The 17,636-nt window shown below is 13.1% G+C and overlaps 3 protein-coding genes across 3 annotated transcripts, besides 66 other annotated features; all 3 read right to left on the reverse strand. All coding sequences in view use genetic code 6, as the record gives it.

Annotated features, from left to right (window-relative positions):
* Positions 1–109: 109 nt before the first annotated feature.
* On the reverse strand, positions 110–3,455 carry IMG5_010890 (zinc finger transcription factor sma, putative; the record flags this gene model as incomplete). The annotated part of the gene is made up of 4 exons (XM_004039718.1): positions 3,396–3,455; positions 3,077–3,297; positions 2,329–3,021; positions 110–1,633 (listed from the first exon to the last, which is right to left on the reverse strand). The coding sequence occupies exons 2-4, from the start codon at positions 3,116–3,118 to the stop codon at positions 110–112; spliced, it is 2,259 nt and encodes a 752-aa protein (XP_004039766.1). The 5' UTR covers positions 3,119–3,297; positions 3,396–3,455.
* Positions 126–198: a microsatellite.
* Positions 1,000–1,050: a microsatellite.
* Positions 1,019–1,329: a microsatellite.
* Positions 1,367–1,419: a microsatellite.
* Positions 1,692–1,785: a microsatellite.
* Positions 1,697–1,777: a microsatellite.
* Positions 1,698–1,773: a microsatellite.
* Positions 1,699–1,785: a microsatellite.
* Positions 1,713–1,777: a microsatellite.
* Positions 1,719–1,777: a microsatellite.
* Positions 1,767–1,839: a microsatellite.
* Positions 2,341–2,442: a microsatellite.
* Positions 2,341–2,460: a microsatellite.
* Positions 2,667–2,706: a microsatellite.
* Positions 3,456–4,004: 549 nt separating the features above from the next.
* Positions 4,005–4,071: a microsatellite.
* Positions 4,072–4,127: 56 nt separating this feature from the next.
* Positions 4,128–4,179: a microsatellite.
* Positions 4,133–4,194: a microsatellite.
* Positions 4,181–4,214: a microsatellite.
* Positions 4,215–5,699: 1,485 nt separating this feature from the next.
* Positions 5,700–5,753: a microsatellite.
* A 226-nt stretch (positions 5,754–5,979) lies between these two features.
* Positions 5,980–6,037: a microsatellite.
* Positions 6,004–6,061: a microsatellite.
* Positions 6,004–6,070: a microsatellite.
* Positions 6,020–6,065: a microsatellite.
* A 103-nt stretch (positions 6,071–6,173) lies between the features above and the next one.
* Positions 6,174–6,207: a microsatellite.
* A 411-nt stretch (positions 6,208–6,618) lies between these two features.
* Positions 6,619–6,674: a microsatellite.
* Positions 6,675–7,726: 1,052 nt separating this feature from the next.
* Positions 7,727–7,758: a microsatellite.
* A 46-nt stretch (positions 7,759–7,804) lies between these two features.
* Positions 7,805–7,862: a microsatellite.
* Positions 7,863–8,392: 530 nt separating this feature from the next.
* Positions 8,393–8,444: a microsatellite.
* Positions 8,445–8,745: 301 nt separating this feature from the next.
* Positions 8,746–8,820: a microsatellite.
* Positions 8,821–8,938: 118 nt separating this feature from the next.
* Positions 8,939–9,090: a microsatellite.
* Positions 8,946–9,119: a microsatellite.
* Positions 8,978–9,030: a microsatellite.
* Positions 8,998–9,120: a microsatellite.
* Positions 9,003–9,139: a microsatellite.
* Positions 9,055–9,139: a microsatellite.
* Positions 9,082–9,135: a microsatellite.
* Positions 9,140–9,543: 404 nt separating the features above from the next.
* Positions 9,544–9,583: a microsatellite.
* A 21-nt stretch (positions 9,584–9,604) lies between these two features.
* Positions 9,605–9,690: a microsatellite.
* A 240-nt stretch (positions 9,691–9,930) lies between these two features.
* Positions 9,931–9,970: a microsatellite.
* Positions 9,935–9,967: a microsatellite.
* A 1,197-nt stretch (positions 9,971–11,167) lies between the features above and the next one.
* Positions 11,168–11,202: a microsatellite.
* A 48-nt stretch (positions 11,203–11,250) lies between these two features.
* Positions 11,251–11,344: a microsatellite.
* Positions 11,251–11,351: a microsatellite.
* Positions 11,252–11,351: a microsatellite.
* Positions 11,293–11,351: a microsatellite.
* A 357-nt stretch (positions 11,352–11,708) lies between these two features.
* On the reverse strand, positions 11,709–12,469 carry IMG5_010900 (hypothetical protein; the record flags this gene model as incomplete). Its single annotated transcript, XM_004039719.1, has 3 exons — positions 11,709–11,777; positions 11,927–12,126; positions 12,274–12,469. 3 exons carry the CDS (start codon positions 12,467–12,469, stop codon positions 11,709–11,711), a joined length of 465 nt encoding a protein of 154 aa, XP_004039767.1.
* Positions 11,794–11,831: a microsatellite.
* Positions 11,794–11,861: a microsatellite.
* Positions 11,801–11,923: a microsatellite.
* Positions 11,855–11,925: a microsatellite.
* Positions 11,860–11,934: a microsatellite.
* Positions 12,470–12,739: 270 nt separating the features above from the next.
* On the reverse strand, positions 12,740–13,760 carry IMG5_010910 (hypothetical protein; the record flags this gene model as incomplete). Its single annotated transcript, XM_004039720.1, has 4 exons — positions 12,740–12,756; positions 12,794–12,972; positions 13,050–13,329; positions 13,374–13,760. Coding segments are annotated over 4 exons (863 nt in total), but the record flags the coding sequence as incomplete, so codon positions are not given.
* Positions 13,729–13,754: a microsatellite.
* An 805-nt stretch (positions 13,761–14,565) lies between the features above and the next one.
* Positions 14,566–14,776: a microsatellite.
* Positions 14,634–14,713: a microsatellite.
* Positions 14,640–14,705: a microsatellite.
* Positions 14,689–14,784: a microsatellite.
* Positions 14,779–14,819: a microsatellite.
* Positions 14,796–14,841: a microsatellite.
* Positions 14,842–14,865: 24 nt separating this feature from the next.
* Positions 14,866–14,895: a microsatellite.
* Positions 14,896–15,330: 435 nt separating this feature from the next.
* Positions 15,331–15,429: a microsatellite.
* A 226-nt stretch (positions 15,430–15,655) lies between these two features.
* Positions 15,656–15,700: a microsatellite.
* A 258-nt stretch (positions 15,701–15,958) lies between these two features.
* Positions 15,959–15,999: a microsatellite.
* Positions 15,996–16,061: a microsatellite.
* Positions 16,010–16,061: a microsatellite.
* Positions 16,016–16,068: a microsatellite.
* A 1,402-nt stretch (positions 16,069–17,470) lies between these two features.
* Positions 17,471–17,570: a microsatellite.
* Positions 17,498–17,539: a microsatellite.
* Positions 17,571–17,636: the final 66 nt, after the last annotated feature.

Consider the following 17,636-nt stretch of genomic DNA (forward strand, 5'->3'; position numbering starts at 1 on the left):
TATGTAAAAAAAAAATACTATTATTAATAATATAATTTTTAAATATATATATAAAATTTAATTAACATTTTTATAATAAAAAATTTAATACTTATATCTTCTTTTATTATCAAAAAATTATTTTTAAATATTATTATAATATATATATATATTATAAAAAATATTTTTTTGCTATATATATATAATATTAGAAAAAATTCTTCCTTTTTTTTTATTTTAATTAAGAAAAATAATACTTATTTAAATTAAATATTTTTATTTTATAATGAACAATAAATAGTTTAAACTTTATTATCATTTTTATTAATATTATTATTATTATTAAATTTATTGATTTGCCATTTATACTAATTAAAAATTTAATAATTTTTTTATTAAATTTATATAAAAAATTACCCTAATGATTTACAGCTCCAGATATAATTTATTATGGGTTTTATTATTATCCTTAATGAGGCCATACTAACATTTATTAACTAATTAAAAATTTTAAATATATATAAGTATATATAATTTACCCCATCATATATTATATATCTTAACCAGGAGAAGGCAATACATAATTAGCTTAGGATTAAAAAGGTAATTAATTTTGATATTAATATTAATGCATCATAGGTTATTATAATTGTAAAGGAATCATTACAACATTAGCCATATTTAGTCCTTAATTATGATTCATATTCATAATTTAAGGATTTACATATGCTATGTTTGGTTGAGGTGGAGCTGGTGGAGTTTACATTATAATCTAATTTCCTTAATTCAAGTACATATTCAGTTAAGCCGGAGCTGTAAGATTAATAGCAGTAGGAGGAGGTATTTATTTAATAATTTAAGGAATATTTTATATATTTTATTATGTAAAAGTATTATTAACAATTTAAATATTATTCTAATTTAATATATATATATATATATATAGATATATAATTATAAAAATAATTAAAATTACATTTTCTATTTTAGTATTAAAAACTTTTTAAGGTTATTATTAAATTGATTATTATATTTTTTGTTATTATATTTATTTGAATTATTATACTTATTGTAATTACTAACCTTATTAAATTTATTATACTTATTATACTTGTTATACTTGTTATACTTGTTATACTTATTATACTTGTTATACTTGTTATACTTATTATACTTGTTATACTTGTTATACTTATTACACTTATTAAACTTATTATACTTATTATACTTATTAAACTTATTATACTTATTATATTTATTAAACTTATTAAACTTACTATACTTATTAAACTTATTTTATTTATGAAGATTATTATAATTATTTTTCTTATTTGACTTATTATATTTATTTTTCTTTTATTTATATTTAAACGACTTATTATAATGATTATTATTCTTATTATTTCTAATATTCTATATATTCTTATTATTCTTGTTATTATATCGTTTGTGTATTTTTTAATAATTCTTTTTAATTAATTTAATTATTTATATTTTCCTTTTTTATTTTATATTTTTATTATTAATTTAAAGATTTTTTATTAGTGTTTTAAGTTTCTTTTTTTTCTTCTTAAACTGAAGATGAATTTAAAAAATAAATTTAATTATCATTTTTTTATTTAATTTTATTTTATTAATTATATGAATTAATACTCTCTTCTTTGTGGCTTAAACTTTCACTATTCTATAAATAATATTAAATTAAAAAATATATAACTAAAAATAAAAATACAAAAATTAAATAAAATAATTAATATAAAATAAATAAAAATAAAAATATAAATAAAATATAAATAAATATATATATATATATATATATTTATATATATATATATATATATATATATTAATATACTATATTTCTTTTACTTATTTTTAATCATTCTCTATATTTCCAATAGATTTTGATAATGTTATTAAAATATTATATTATTTTCTATATGCATTTATTAATTCATTAATTCCTTCTTATGTATTATTTGTTATATCTTTGTAATTTTAAGGGACTTTAAAAGCATCGTAAATTACTTATAAAGAATTACATTGTAATAATTCTAATTCCTCCATTATTTTTTTATTTTTCTCTATATCATTAGTTTCTTTTATTAATATAATAAAAGGTTTTAATTCGTTATTTTGATTAGCTATTTAGTTATTATATTTTTTATTTTTAAAATAGTCTTTATTTAATTTCATTTATAAGAACTAAATTAGTGACTCATTCTTTTTTTTATAAAATTATATATGAATTTTTAAATTATTTACATCATATTATTCTAATAAATTTTTATTATATAATAATTTTATACAAGAAGAAAATCGCAAACTTAAAAACAAAGGATGTTTTACCTATTAAAATAAATATATATATATATTTATATATTTTTTATTAATATATTTGTATATCTATATAATTCTTTTTTATTAATTTTAAATTTTTATATATTTATATTTTTATATATTCTTTTTTTTATAATATTTCTTATTATATGCTTATTAATTTATTACTTTATGAAGTATATTTTGAGCTGTTAAATAATTATATAGTCCATCTTAATTATTAAATATGATAATTTCTAAACTATTTCTTTTTATATTTTATCTTTTAATAAATGTTTTATCAAAAATTTCTGGCACAAAAGGTTAAACATAATATATAATTTTTTTTCCTTTTTTTTAATAAAAACATTTTATTTATTTTTATAATTTTATATTATTATATATAATAATATATTAATTTTTCTTAATTACATTTATATTTTAATAATCCTTTATTTATCTCTTTGAATTTACAAATATAGGAGGTGATATAGTTGCATTTAATATTTTAGGTGAATTATGATTTTCATTTTAAATATAAATACATATTACTAAATGAAATTTAACTCCTTCATTATTACAGGAAGTGGATGAAAACTATATAGCTTGAAAAAATGCTTGCCCATTTTTTAATTTATTTTTTGTTTCACCTTTCATTCCAACATCCACTAAATAAAAATTATCTTATTAATCAATAATTGCTTTAACAGCAAATATATGAGCCTTTATTATATATAAAATATATTTTATAACTTTTTTATATTTTTTTATTTTTTACAAATAAGTTTTATGGACATTATAATGTTTTTTATATCTACATATCTTTTATCTTTATTTTTTATTTTTAAATAAATAAATTAAAGTATTATTTTTTTTTACTTCAAGTCTAATAGATATATTTGGCAAATTTTAACCTTTTTACCAATTCCAACCTAATTCATCTGTATATGATAGAGCTTTTTCGGTATCAATAAATATCTTTACATGAGGATTTGGACTCTATATTTTTTGTTTTTTGATTTAATAATTATATTTAATTAAATATAATTTTTTTTTTTTTTTTTTTTTAATAAAAATAAATAATTATTAATTAATACTTCTTCGTTTGGGTTTGTTAATACTATAGAAGGTTAAAGATTCCATGTTGTTTATTATTTATTTATTTCTGTTTTTAAATAATGATAACAGGGAATCCAATCCCATTTTTATTATTAATCTTTAATTATTTATAAGAAAAATAAAAAAATATAATTTATATAAAAAAATTGTTTTATGTTAATTTAATATTTGAGTAGAAGCTTTATTTTATTTTTACTTTATAAGTTTGACATTATTTTATATTTCCTTTATGTTTTAAATATTATTTACTATTTATTAATTTATATTAATTATTTATTGTTATAATAGTTATTATGTTTTTATATATCATTTATTAAAAATAATATATTTTTTTATTATTATTAATTAAAATAATTTAAAATTGAATAAAAAAGATAAAAAAAGGTGAAATTTTATTATTTTTATTAACATAAAGGTTTTTGTTGTTTTTAATAAATATATATTATTTTTTATCAACATTGATTTTAATAAATTTTAATAATAAAATTGATTTTAAATATTAAAATATACCATATAATTAATAAAAAAGTAATATATAAATAATATTAAAACTATAATATTATTATTTATTTTAACATTAAAATTTTATATATATAATATAATTATTAATACATATATATACTTATATTATTATTATATTTATATATAAATTATGTTTTATTTATAAAAAAACTTTTAATTATTATTATTTAAATTTCATATAATAATTCATTATATTTTATTTATTTATAAAAAATAATTAATTTTTTTATATATAAAAAACAAAAAATTTATATTAAAAAAAATTAATATAAAAATTTAAATGTAAAATTAAAAATTATTAAAGAAATTAATAAAATAAAATAATTATATTTTATATAAATATGTATACACAAAAAATTTTTTTTTATAAAAAAATAAATAAATAAAAATTATTAATTTCTTCCTATCTTTTAAAAAATAGGAAATTTAATTATGAATTCAATATTTTACATATTTATTTTTAAATTAAAAAGGAGTCCAAATAAAATTTTTATGATTTTATTATTATAATTCTAAACTATTTATAGATTCATTATCATAATTGCTTAAATCTTCAAAAGAATTATTATTTAAGCTAAATTTATTATTATTTTGATCATCTTTATATAAATTAAATTTAGAATATTATTTCTATTATTTTCTTTCAGAAAATTATCATCGATTACAGCAGTTTAAAAACTTAAATTATTAGAATGTAAAGAATCTTTAGTATTAGATTATTTAGATATTAAGTCTTATGGATCAATTAAAATGGCAAAATAATGACCTTCTCCTGTTTCTTCTTATTATTATTCTTAAATTTCTTAATAAGTATTTTATCTAATTGCTAATTACTTAGAACTTATTCATAGAATATTTAATTTTCGTCTTTTAATATATTTATTTATTTATCATTTTAAATCATTTCAGAATAAAATTAATTAGAAGGTATTTCAGATTATTAATAATTAATTCCAAAAGATTAAATTAATTAATTTTTTATTTTTAATTACTGATAATATATTTATTTTTTTTAAAAAAAATATAAATAAATATATAAATATTTATAATTATATTTTTAAATATATTTTTATAATTATATAAATATTTAATTATATTTATTTTATTTTTTTACCCATTCAAATTCATATTCAGATGATGGTAATCCTATTTTGAAGGTAATTATTTAAATACCTTTTTCCATAAATCATATTCAGGATTATCTAATATATTCATAGCTTTTATATAATTTATATAATTTATGAAATCTTAAGGAATATTGGTTGATAAATTTTCAGGTATAAATGAAAGTTTCCATTCTTCGTAAAATTTTAATTTTTCTTCTTTCGAATTGAATTTTTTTTTACCAAATATTTATCCATTATTAAAAAAATATATAAAAATATATGCTAATGATTCTAAATCATCTTTTCTTGATGGAGCTTTAAATATAAATTAATTATATAAATAATATAGATATATATTTAAATATTTATTAATAATTTATAAATTTTTACATATTCCTAAATGTGTTCCTATACTTGAAAATTTGTTACAAAAAACTTTATTTAAAATTTTATTATTTTCAGAATATCTTATAAGATGCCCATTTTTATGTTTATATTTTTGTGAATATTTAAAATCTAATAAAAACAATTAATTGCTTTTTAAATCAGTATGTGTAATTATTTTTCGAGGTTTTAAATTCCTATGTATTACATTTGCTTTATGTATTTCTTCTAATATTGTTAACTTATTTTATTAAAAAAAAAAATTAAATTATATATAAATAAATATTTATAAAAATATATATATATGTATTTATAAAAATATATGTTATTATTATTGTTTTTGTTTAAATAACCATATTTACAGCAAACATACAAACAGTTCCGATTTTTAAATTATTTCCCATTAATTTAAATATCATTTTTAAACTAGGTCCTTATTATTCTGTAATTCTATTTTTTTTTTTAAATATTAAAAAATTTTGTTATTAAAATTATTTAATTTTTTTTTAATTAAATATAAAAATAAAAATAAATTAACTTATTTATTGAAAAAATATTTAATATTTATAAAATAATATATATTTATATAAATATATATAATATATATATTTTATATATATACATATATATATTTTACTTTACAAAATAAGTTTATCCGTTTATTTTTCTTCTCCTTTATATAGACATTTAGGAATACATTATACTTTTTTAAATATATTATTTAAAATGCTTTAATATTAACAATTTTGTTTATTTTTTATTTTTGTTTTATTATTTACTATCTTTTAGTTGCTTTAACATTTTATTTTCAATATTTATATGTTCATGATATTAATTACACTTTTTTGTGATTAAATATTTTGAATATTTCGTATTATTTATTATACCATTCTGATCATTACTTATTATTTTGTCTTTCTATTTATTCCTTTATTATATTTTTTTTATATTATTAATAAGAATAAATCATATTTATTATTTTTTTTTGAATTTTTTTTTTTTTGTAATTACCTTTATATGTATTATGAAATTATCCCTTATATATACATTCTTTAACATAAAAAATATTATTTATAAAAACAGCTAATTATTTTTTAGTTTTTGATTATACTGCAGAGTTTAATTATTCTGTATTATTTGAATTTTGCTAATCATTCATTTATTAAATATTAATATTTTTGATATAATATTTTATTATTATTATTTTTTTTATTTTTTTTATATGTTTTTTTTTTTTATTTTTTTATTAATTTAATATAATTAAAAATTTTATTATTTTGTTTTTTTTTTATCTTTATTTAACAATGTTCATATATAAATTTTTATTTCTATTTTACTATTTTAATATTAATTTTTTACTTGAATTTAGGTATTATTTATTCTTGATTTATATTAATATAAAGAATAATATGAATTTTTTTAAATTTATTAAAAAATAATTAATAAAATAATATTTCTTTTTTTTAATAAAGAAATAAAAAAATACAGTCAATTTAGAAATTGAACAATAAAAAAAAAAAATTATGTAAATTTATAAAAAAACATTTTTTATAATATAAATCTATATAAAAGCTACTTTGATAATATTAGTATTATCATAAATATAGTTTAAATATAGATCCAGATAAATAATTATAAAAATTATAATACAAGTTCAAAATATATATATATTGATTTTAAGAACATTTTAGTAATTTTTTAAAGATAAATGGATTAATAATAAAATTAATAAAATAAAATTGAGGAAGAAATCGAAAAAATAACAATTGAAAATGAGCTTTTAAGATAATTAGAATTATAATTTTCAAATGAATTAAAAAAGTTAAACGTATGGATAAAAAAAAAAAAAACATAAATCATTTACTTATTTATTTAAATAATAAGTAAGAAAAATAAGCAATAAATGGAAAAATATAAGAAGTTGAAAATTAAAAAAAATAAAGAGAATAATAATTATATCATAAACAAAATTTTAGATGATATTTTTATAATTAATTATATTATCATAATAGGTTTTATATTTATTTATCTTTTATTATAATTGTTAATATAAATAATTATATTTTATATACGAATAAATAAAATTATTATATTTTATAAATATAAAATTAAGATAAATAATTTATATAATAAATAACAAAAAACTATAAAATTTAATTAATTAATAAATATAAAAATTAAGAGTCTATTAAAAAAAAAAATTAACCTAATATATATTTTAACTTTTCTTAATAAAAATTATTTAAATAATTTGTTTTTTTTTAGTATAATGTAAAATATGTATTTTCATTTAAACGATTTTAATAAAAATTTTAATAAGATAATTTTATATGAATTATGTTTTGTAGATTAAAATATTATTTATAAATAATTTTTTATTTTTTTACATATATATATATTATTTTTATATATATTATCTTATCTATTTTTTTATTAAAATAAATAGGTTATACTTATTTATTAAATAAAAATATGGTTGATATATTATTATTATGTAAAATAATTTTATTTTGCTATATATAAAAACATATAAAAGATAAAATATATTAAATATATTTATTATAAATGTATATGAATTTCTATATAAATATTATAAAAAGAATAAATTTATAGAAAATATTAAATGATATAAATAATTTATAAAGTATTGTTTACTTTATTTATTATATAAAAAAATGATTAAAATAAATAAATCATTTAAAAAGTTATATATACATAAAATAAAAGATTTTAAACCTTTTTATGTTTATTAATATAGAATTAAATAAAATTTAATATATAAATAAATGTAAAAATAGTTTTTAAATGTTATTTTATTGAAAAGGTTTATATAATTTTATTTTACATAGTTTAATTTTGTATTATAAGTTATATAATAAAATAATCATTAATAATACATACATTATTATTAATAATTATTATTATATTTTTATTTTGGTTAATATATTATAATAATTTAATATTTTTTTTCATTTTTATATTTTAATTAATTTTCTTTTTTTTTAATTTTAATTATAATAATTTTTTTAAAGATATGATTAATTTAATTATAAAAATCTAAAAAAATTTTGCTTTAAATAATTAAAAAGAGTAAAAATCAGGCCAAAACAGTATCAAAAGTAATGACTCGAATTCTTTATATAATAAATATAATCTATATAGTTATTATGTAAACTAAATTAATAATAAGGGTAATAGAAGATTAAATATGATAAGGTTAAATAATTGTCATATGATATTCATGTTAAAATAATATTTAAATTAAATAAAAAATAAAAAAATCTATAATATAGTCAATAAAATATTCTAACAGTTTATAAATTAAAAAAATAAATTAAATAAAATATAATAAAATAAAAAAAAATATATACGTAAAATAAATATAAATAAACAGTTATATTGCTTTATTTTAATAAGAATAAATATAATTATTAAGTATATAAGAATTTAAAGATATTTTTTAATTAAAATATAAGCAATTAAATATATATATATAATGAAAAAAAAATATATATAAATAAATATTATAAATTTAAATTATTAATTAAAAAATTAAAATAGATAAAATTAAATTAAATAATAAATATATAAATAAATAAAAACAATTATTAAAAAATAAAATTTAAAATTATAAATATATAAATAAATAAATATATAAATATATAAATATATATATATAAATATATAAATATTTAAATATATATATATATTATTTTTAATTATCTAATATTTATTTATAAACATATATCTGTTTTTTATTAATAAGAAAAATAAACATATTTTTTTAACACTAATATTTATTAATTTTTATCATATTAATACTTTTTTTCAACATAATTAAAAAAATGATTTTATAAAATCACATAATGAATAAATACTATTTATTAATTTTTTTTAATTAACTTAATTCATACTTACATATGTAAATATATATATTAATATATCTTTATTTATTAAAATTAATAATGATTTTCGAAATAAATATTTTAAAATTTAAGAAATAATTTGAAATAAATAAAATAAATTTACAAGTATTAATATGATATGCATAATATTTGTTTTGAATAATATTTAATTGTGAATATTAAAAAATAAAATATTATAAATAAATTTTAAGTTTTTTTAAAAAAATATAAAGTTTTATTTAAAAAATAAAATATGAAAGTTTAATAAAATTTTTATTATATATAATAAAAAAAAAAAGAGTTTTTTAAAAATTATAAATAAAAATGAAAATATTTTTTATAAATATATAATAAAACTTTATAAAAATAAATAATTAATATTAATAATATTACATAAAAACATTTTAAATAACATTTTATAATTGTCCTATAAAAAATAGAGAAGATTCGGAAATTTTTTCATTAGAAAATCAAGAAGATGTAAATATATTAGATTTCTAAGGAAGAACATCTTATTTTTAGCTTTTTTTCTTATTAAAACTTAAAATAGCGGCAATTATTAATAATATAAATGAAAATAAATATAATAATTATCCTATTTATATATTTATATATATATATATATATATATATTATTAATTTAATTATTAATTAAAAAAATAAAATATTTAATATAATAAAATAAATGAATATAAATATAAAAAAGAGCATATTTTAATAAGAAATTCGATAATAAAAAAAGGCAAAAACATAAGAAAAAAATCGTTTAAAATATTCCTTTTTTTTTCTTTTACCGAAAATTAATAAAATACTACAATCTTATAAAATATTTCAATAGAAAATACTATATAAGAACTTTTAATAAATCCTAATTTTAATCTTATTAATATTTTGCTTTAAAAAATAAACACTTAAAATAATATTATTGAAAATTTACATTTATATTTAGATAATAATATGCCTAAAATAAAGCTTTTTTTATAAAATATATTACTTTAAAAACCTTAAAGTAATTAAAAAGAATAAAAAAAATACTTCTATATATAAAAATGGCTGATAATCCTAAAATACTAAACGAAATAATTTAAAAGGACTTTTTTTTGGCAATTTTTTAATTATATAAGGAAGAAAATAAGCAATTTTCAATTAGAAAATCTTTAGTTTTTTTCCTTTTGGTTTTGCTTTAAAAAAAATAAGAAAAAAAAGAAGAAATTTTATCAAATTTTGATTATTTATAATTTATTCAATTTGAGATAAAAAATAGTGCTTTTATATAGGATTTTTAGAAAAAAAAAAATTTCAAAAATTATGCTTTTATTTATTAAAATTAATTTTTTAAGGACCTTTTCATCTCAAAATGAATTAAAAAATGCAAATACTATTAGATTTTTTGATAAAAAGTTAAATATATATGGAAGACGAAATAATTTAGTTAATAATGGATTATGTAGAGGGTAATACAGATACTAATATAGCCAATTTTCTTACTTTATTTGGTGATTTTTTAACTCTTTTTATTCAAAAGTAACACCCTTTTTATAATTGCTAAGTTAAATCTTATATATCTTTGAGCCTTATTGCCAATATTTGCTCTTTTGATGGAGAAAGTTGTATCTTAGATTCATTTTTGGAAAAAAGTGGATATATATTTTATATTTTAGAAGTTTTTTTGAAAAGTGAAATATAATGTATATTGGGTTGGTGTCTTTTTGCATTATCGAATGTGGTTTTATGTGGAGATAATTAAAGAAATCTGATTTTATAAAATTAAAGTTTTATAAATAGGATTTAAGATATTTTTAAATATAATATTGATGAAAATGTAAAAAAAAAAAAAAAAAAAAATTTAAAAAAAAAAAAGGTAAAAATGGAAGGGTATTAGTTCTTAGTGAATTTTTATTATTCTTGTAATATGTAATATAAATATATAAAAAAAAGATATATTAAATTAAATTTAAATATATATAATATATATATATATAATATAATATATATATAAATATAAATATATAAATATTTTTATAATTTTAAATAAGATAATAATGTACTCAATTAATATAAAAAAATTTTTTAGAAATATTTTTATTTTTATGCTAAAATATTAATTTAAATGAAAACTAAATATTTTGTTTACTAGAATCTATATAAAATATATGCTAATAAGGAGAAATAATAAAAATAGAAAAAGGTTTAATAATAAATCCTTTTTAAAATTTACTTGTACATAAAGGATTTCTTATATTATTAGAATAATTATAAGAAAATACTGAAAATTATTTTCTAATACAAAAAATAGAAAATATAATATAAAACCAAATTTAATATTGAATATATAAAAATAATAATTATATTTATATTTGTATTTTATTTTTATTCATTAACCTAATATAATTTTTTTGAGCTTTTAAGCTTCTACATTATCAGATTATTAATATAATACTTTCTATATTTATATAATGAAAATAAATATAAAAAAAAAAAAAAAATATATAAAAAATTATTATATAAATAAAAAAAATAATATATATATATATATATATATTATATATTTATATATATTTATATATATCTTTATATATATATTATATATACATTCATATGTAAAATTGCATTTTAAGTATTTTTTTAAGCATATTCTAATTAAGCCATTTTTAAATTAGCATCTATATTCATATTATCTAATTCTAGAATTTTTTCGAATAATTTTTTTGCATTATCGTATTCTTCATTTATAAAAAAGACTTCTGCTACATAGCTAAGCCATTCAATATTTTCTGGTTAAAATAATATAGCTTTTTAGAAATATTTATGGCATTTTTTTTTATTTCCTAAAATAAAATATGTATTTGCTAAATTATATATATACGAAGGATTTTATTTATCAATTTTTTTGCATAATTTAAAGCAGTTTAAAGCTTATTGAAATTATTATTTTATACATAAAGCATTTCCTAAATTATACAAAGCATTTTCTTTTTTTGGGTTTATTTTCAAAGCGTTTTATAAATGGTCTATAGATTAATCAATATCACCTTTTAAATAAAAGCACATTCCAAGATTATGTTCGATTTCTTCGTTTTATTCTATATCGGATATTTCTTAGAAACATTTAATAGCCGAATCATAATTTTCCATTTAAAATATGAATTACCTAAGCCTATTTTAGACTCCAAATCATTATAATTGCACTCTAAAGCTCTTTAGAAATACTTACAAGCCGTTTATAAGTTATTACTTTCAAAATATATTTTACCTAAATAACGAAAAGAACCACTGAATCGTGGATTTATAACTAAAAGTTATTTAAATAGTTAAGAAGCCTTTTTTAATTAATTTATTAACAAATAACAATGGGCTAGAAGATAATAAGCTTTTGCATAATTAATATCGAATTTTATTATTTTTTCATAATGTTTTATAGCCTATATATAAATTAAATATAAAATTTTATTTTTTTACTTTTTAATATTCGAAAGATTTAAATTGATATATTTTTCCTAAACGCATATTTGCTATTTTATTATTAGGTTCTAATTATAAAGCTTATTTAAAATAAATAATAGATTATTAAATGTTTTCTAAATAATTAAAAATAGTTGCATTTTCTATTAAAGCTCCAATATGTTTAGAATTATTAACTATAAATTTTATAAAAAAAAATATAATCAAATATATATATATATATTATTTATATTAATTAAATATAATTTAATACTTAAAATTTTCTAATACTATTTTTAAGCATTTAAATAGTCTTTTTTTTTCTAAAATAATAATCCTAAAAAAAATATAGAATTTAAATTAAATTTTTCTTTTTCAGAATATTATATTGCTAATTTGGTAAATTATATAGCCTTATCATAATCTCCTTTAATTTCATAAGCTTTACCTAATCCAATCAAACAATTATAATTATTTTCATCTATTTCTAATGCTTTCATTAAATGAAAAATGGCATTTTCAGTTTCTTCATTACTTTCTAATAATAGATATGCCTATATATATATAAATATATATTATATTTTAATTTTTTTGTTACCTCTCCTAATTTTTATGTTATTTTAAAATTATTAGGTTATAAACATTAAGCTTTTAATAAATTATCTATTCCTAAATATATTGAATTATTTTTTACCAATAACCATCCTAATTTTAAATAAGGAATGTGATTTTTGGTATTTATTTAAATAGCTTATTCATATGTTTTTATAGAATCTTAAATATTATTTTGTTTTTAAAAACATGAGGCTATTTTTAAGAGTATTTATTATTTTTAGTCTGAAATTTTAAAGGCTTATTTTAAATAAAATAAAGCTTTTTCATAATTTTTTTAAGTATAAAATATTTCTCCTAGTGTAAAATTTATCTTATTTATTTTAAAAAAAAAATATCTTTTTTTTTTGTTTTTTTTGTTTTTTTTTTACATTTTCATATTAATATTTTTAGTTTATTTCTAGAATTTTCTAAAGATAAATTTTTGCTTTTTCAATTTAATTTTTTTTTAATTCAAAAAAAGCCAAATTATATAAAGCTTCTTCATTTTTAGGATTTTATTATAACATTTCCATATAAAATTATTCATTTTTTTCCACTTTATCAATTTAAAAAGTAGAACATTATATGTTTGATCGAATTTCTTTATATTCTTTATTTTTCTTGTCTTTTTTATTAGAATCTAGTATTTATTAGAAACTTATTTATAATTAATCTGTTTCTTTTCTATTATTTTCTTATATTTTTTCAAAGCTTTCTTCGTTTAGTATATTAGAGTTTTATTTTTGAGTTTATAAATTTTGTTCGTTTTTTATTGAAAATTCGAATCTTTCATTTAAATTTTAAATTGAATTTTATTTTGAATTTTCAATTGGTTTTTCGATTAAATTTTCAATATATTTTTCAAGTTATTTTTCGTTATTATTTATAATATGTTAACTTTCATTTAAAACTTATTAATTATTTTAATCTTTTTATATATTTTTTTAAATAGAATTTTATATTAAAATCGATTATTCTTATTCATTATCTATTGAAAAATCTTATTATTAATTAAAATTTGAATTTTTAATGTTTTTTATATCTAAATAAGGTTTTTAAAAAGTTTGTTTTTATTAATTTTATATTGTGTTTTAATTATTTTTCAATGAGATATTCTCAGTCTATATCGAATTTTGTGTATTTTTGATAGAATTATGTTCATTTTCATTAATTTTTTATTAAACGGTATTTTGGTTATTTTATATAGAATTTTATTATTAGGTAATATTTTAATTTAAGATAGGATTTTCATTTTAGATAATAGTATTTTAATTTTAAATAGAATTTTAGATTGAATCTTAGTTTTAATTTTAGAGAGAATTTTAAATACAATTTTGATTTTAAATCGAATTTTAGTTTTATATAGAATTTTAGTTTTAGATAGTATTTATATTCTATATAGAATTTCGATTTTATTCTTAAGTTTTTTATTAATTTTATTTATTAATTTATTAAGTTTATATTTAACTTTAACTTTATATTATATTTTATGATTATTATTATTAATTAAATTTATTTTAATTAAAATTTTAAACCACTTTTTATTTTTACATATTACCTTTTTTTTTATAAATCTTAATATCACAATTTTTCTCACAACTATTGTTTTTTTTTAATAATTAAAATTAATTTTTATAATTTTCTTATTTTTCTATATTTTATTAAAAATTATTTATTTAATTAAAGCTTTAATGCATTTAATCATTTTGATTATTATATATACTATTTTATTAAATAGTTAAACTATTATTATAGCCATAATATTTATTATTTATACTATCTTTTTATTAAAAAATCTATTTTTAATAATTTTAAAATAAAATGAATTTATCTTTTTCGTTTTATATAAAATATTATTAATTGTTTTTTTGAATATCATTTTTTTTGTTAATTTTTAAATAAAATTTAGGTTTTTTTGTATCATTTTCATTTATTTTAGTTTTTTTAAAATAGATTTATGGTTTTTTTATAGATTTTTCATTAATTTTTAAAGAAATTTAACTTCTTTATATTTTTTTTAAAGAATTTTCATTTATTTTTTATAAACTTTAATTCATTTAGAAAAATAATTATGGATTTTTTTACTAAAATATGTTATTATTTATATCTTCTTTTTTTTAATAATATTTATTTCTTTAAAATTAAGTTTAATTTTCTTTCTAAAAGCTTTTTTTTTCTACTGAAAAAGATTCTTTTTTTTCTTTCAAAACTGAATTTTATTTATCTACTTCTTAATTAAAAAACTTAGGATTTAAACTCTCTTAATTAGGATATCTAAAGAGATTCTTTTATATAAAATTAGGTTTTTATACTGAAAATATAGGTTTTTATTATTATACTAGAAATGAATTTTTGAAAAAAATTTTTTAATTTAGAAAATTTTATTTGTAATTTTACAAAGCTTAATTATTTTATTAAACAAGTAAATAAGGTTTAGTTTATATATTTTCTTATTAATTTTAAAGTTCTAAAGTAAGACTTTTTTTATTTCTTTAAGAAGATTAAGACTTTGAATTTCTTTATGTTTTTTAATGTTGCGATTAACTATTTTTCATAAAAGAATATTTTTCTTTTATAAAATTTTGATTTTTTTCATTTAAAAAGCTATTATTTTCATTAAAAAAACTATTTTCGACTTTATTTTCTTAAAAATTTTCAGTTTTTTTTTCTTAAATATTTTCAAGTTTTTTTTACAAATAAATAATTTCTTGTATATTTTTTATTTTTTACAAAATCTCATTTTCATTTTTTAAAAAATTTCTAAATCTAGTTAAAATCTTGGTTTTTAAATAAAATATATATATATATTTAAAAAATGAAACAAAAAAATATACTAGATTATATATTTATAGAGCAAAAGAAAATTATTTTAAATTTTCTAAAATAAAAGCCATATTAATATAGGAAAAAATTATTATTTTTTGAATTTTTACTTCTTTTTTATTCCCAAAGTAATTTATTATTTTTTCCAAAAGTTTTAAACTGTTTATTTTTTCCTCATTTTTATATAAAAAAACAGCATAATTATATAAACTATTTATATTTGGATTTGATTTCCTTAATATTTTTTTAAAATTTTCTTAAGCCTTTAATTATTCATTCCTTTCTGATAAAATTATATTTAAATTATTCATTGCTTCTTCATCAAAAGGAGCTTTTTTTAAATAATCTTAAAGTAAATTTTTAGCTTATGCGTATTTTTTATTCTTTATTAGCAAATTGCTATAGTTTATAATTGCTGGTGAATAATAAGGATTTATTAATAAAACCTTATTTTATTTTATTTATTTTAGGGGGGTGGGAAAAAAGAGAGAGAAAAATTTATAATTTTTTTTTTTTTTTTTACTTTTTCATAATATTCTATAGATTTTTCAAATCGATTATTATATGAGTAAATTATTGCGATATTGAATTAAATTTTAATATCATTTTTTTAAATCTAATTTAATATTTTATAATATTCCAATGATGTTTTAAAATCTTTTATTTCATAATAAAATTATGCCAAATTAAATAAAGTTATATAGTTTTAAGGATCTAACTATTTTTCGGTTTATATATATTAAAAAAATACATTATATATATATTATATATAGATTTTTTCTTTTATTCTACTTTTTGTATTTCAAATAATCTTTGTTAATAATTTTTTATAAAATTTTAGTCATATTGATGATTTTTGATAATATAATCCTCTTTTTGTATTTACAAAAGTATATTCTTTGCGTCTATTTTTTTATTATTTAATTAAAGAAGTTATTCAAGAAATTAAATCTATATAAAAATTTTTAAAAAGTATATATAGATAAATATTTATTATTAAATTATGTCATTTTTTCTATTTTTTTTTTTTACAGCTTACTAATAGTTTTTTCTTATAAATTAATATTTTGCTTAATTATAAAGAATTGCTTCTTATTAGTTTTCTGTACATATTTATAAAATATTGTTTTCTATTTTTATTTTAATATTATTTTAGTCATTCTATATTTTAAAAATAGAATGAAAAAACCTTCTTATGACATTTATTAGGTTTTTTTATTGAAAAATAGAAATATTTATGAGTATATTTAATTTTATTTTTTTTATTAAAATAGCAAAAATTATTAATTTATAAAATTTAATGTATATAAAAATTAATATTATAATTATATAAATTATAAATATATATTTATATACTATAAATATATATATTTATATATATTTTCTTTTTATATAATTTGTAATATTTTTATAATTTTAAAATAATAATGTAATTATTAATAAA

Source organism: Ichthyophthirius multifiliis, assembly GCF_000220395.1.
Source record: "Ichthyophthirius multifiliis unplaced genomic scaffold scaff_1120509249543, whole genome shotgun sequence".
NCBI classification, from domain to species: Eukaryota; Ciliophora; class Oligohymenophorea; order Hymenostomatida; genus Ichthyophthirius; species Ichthyophthirius multifiliis.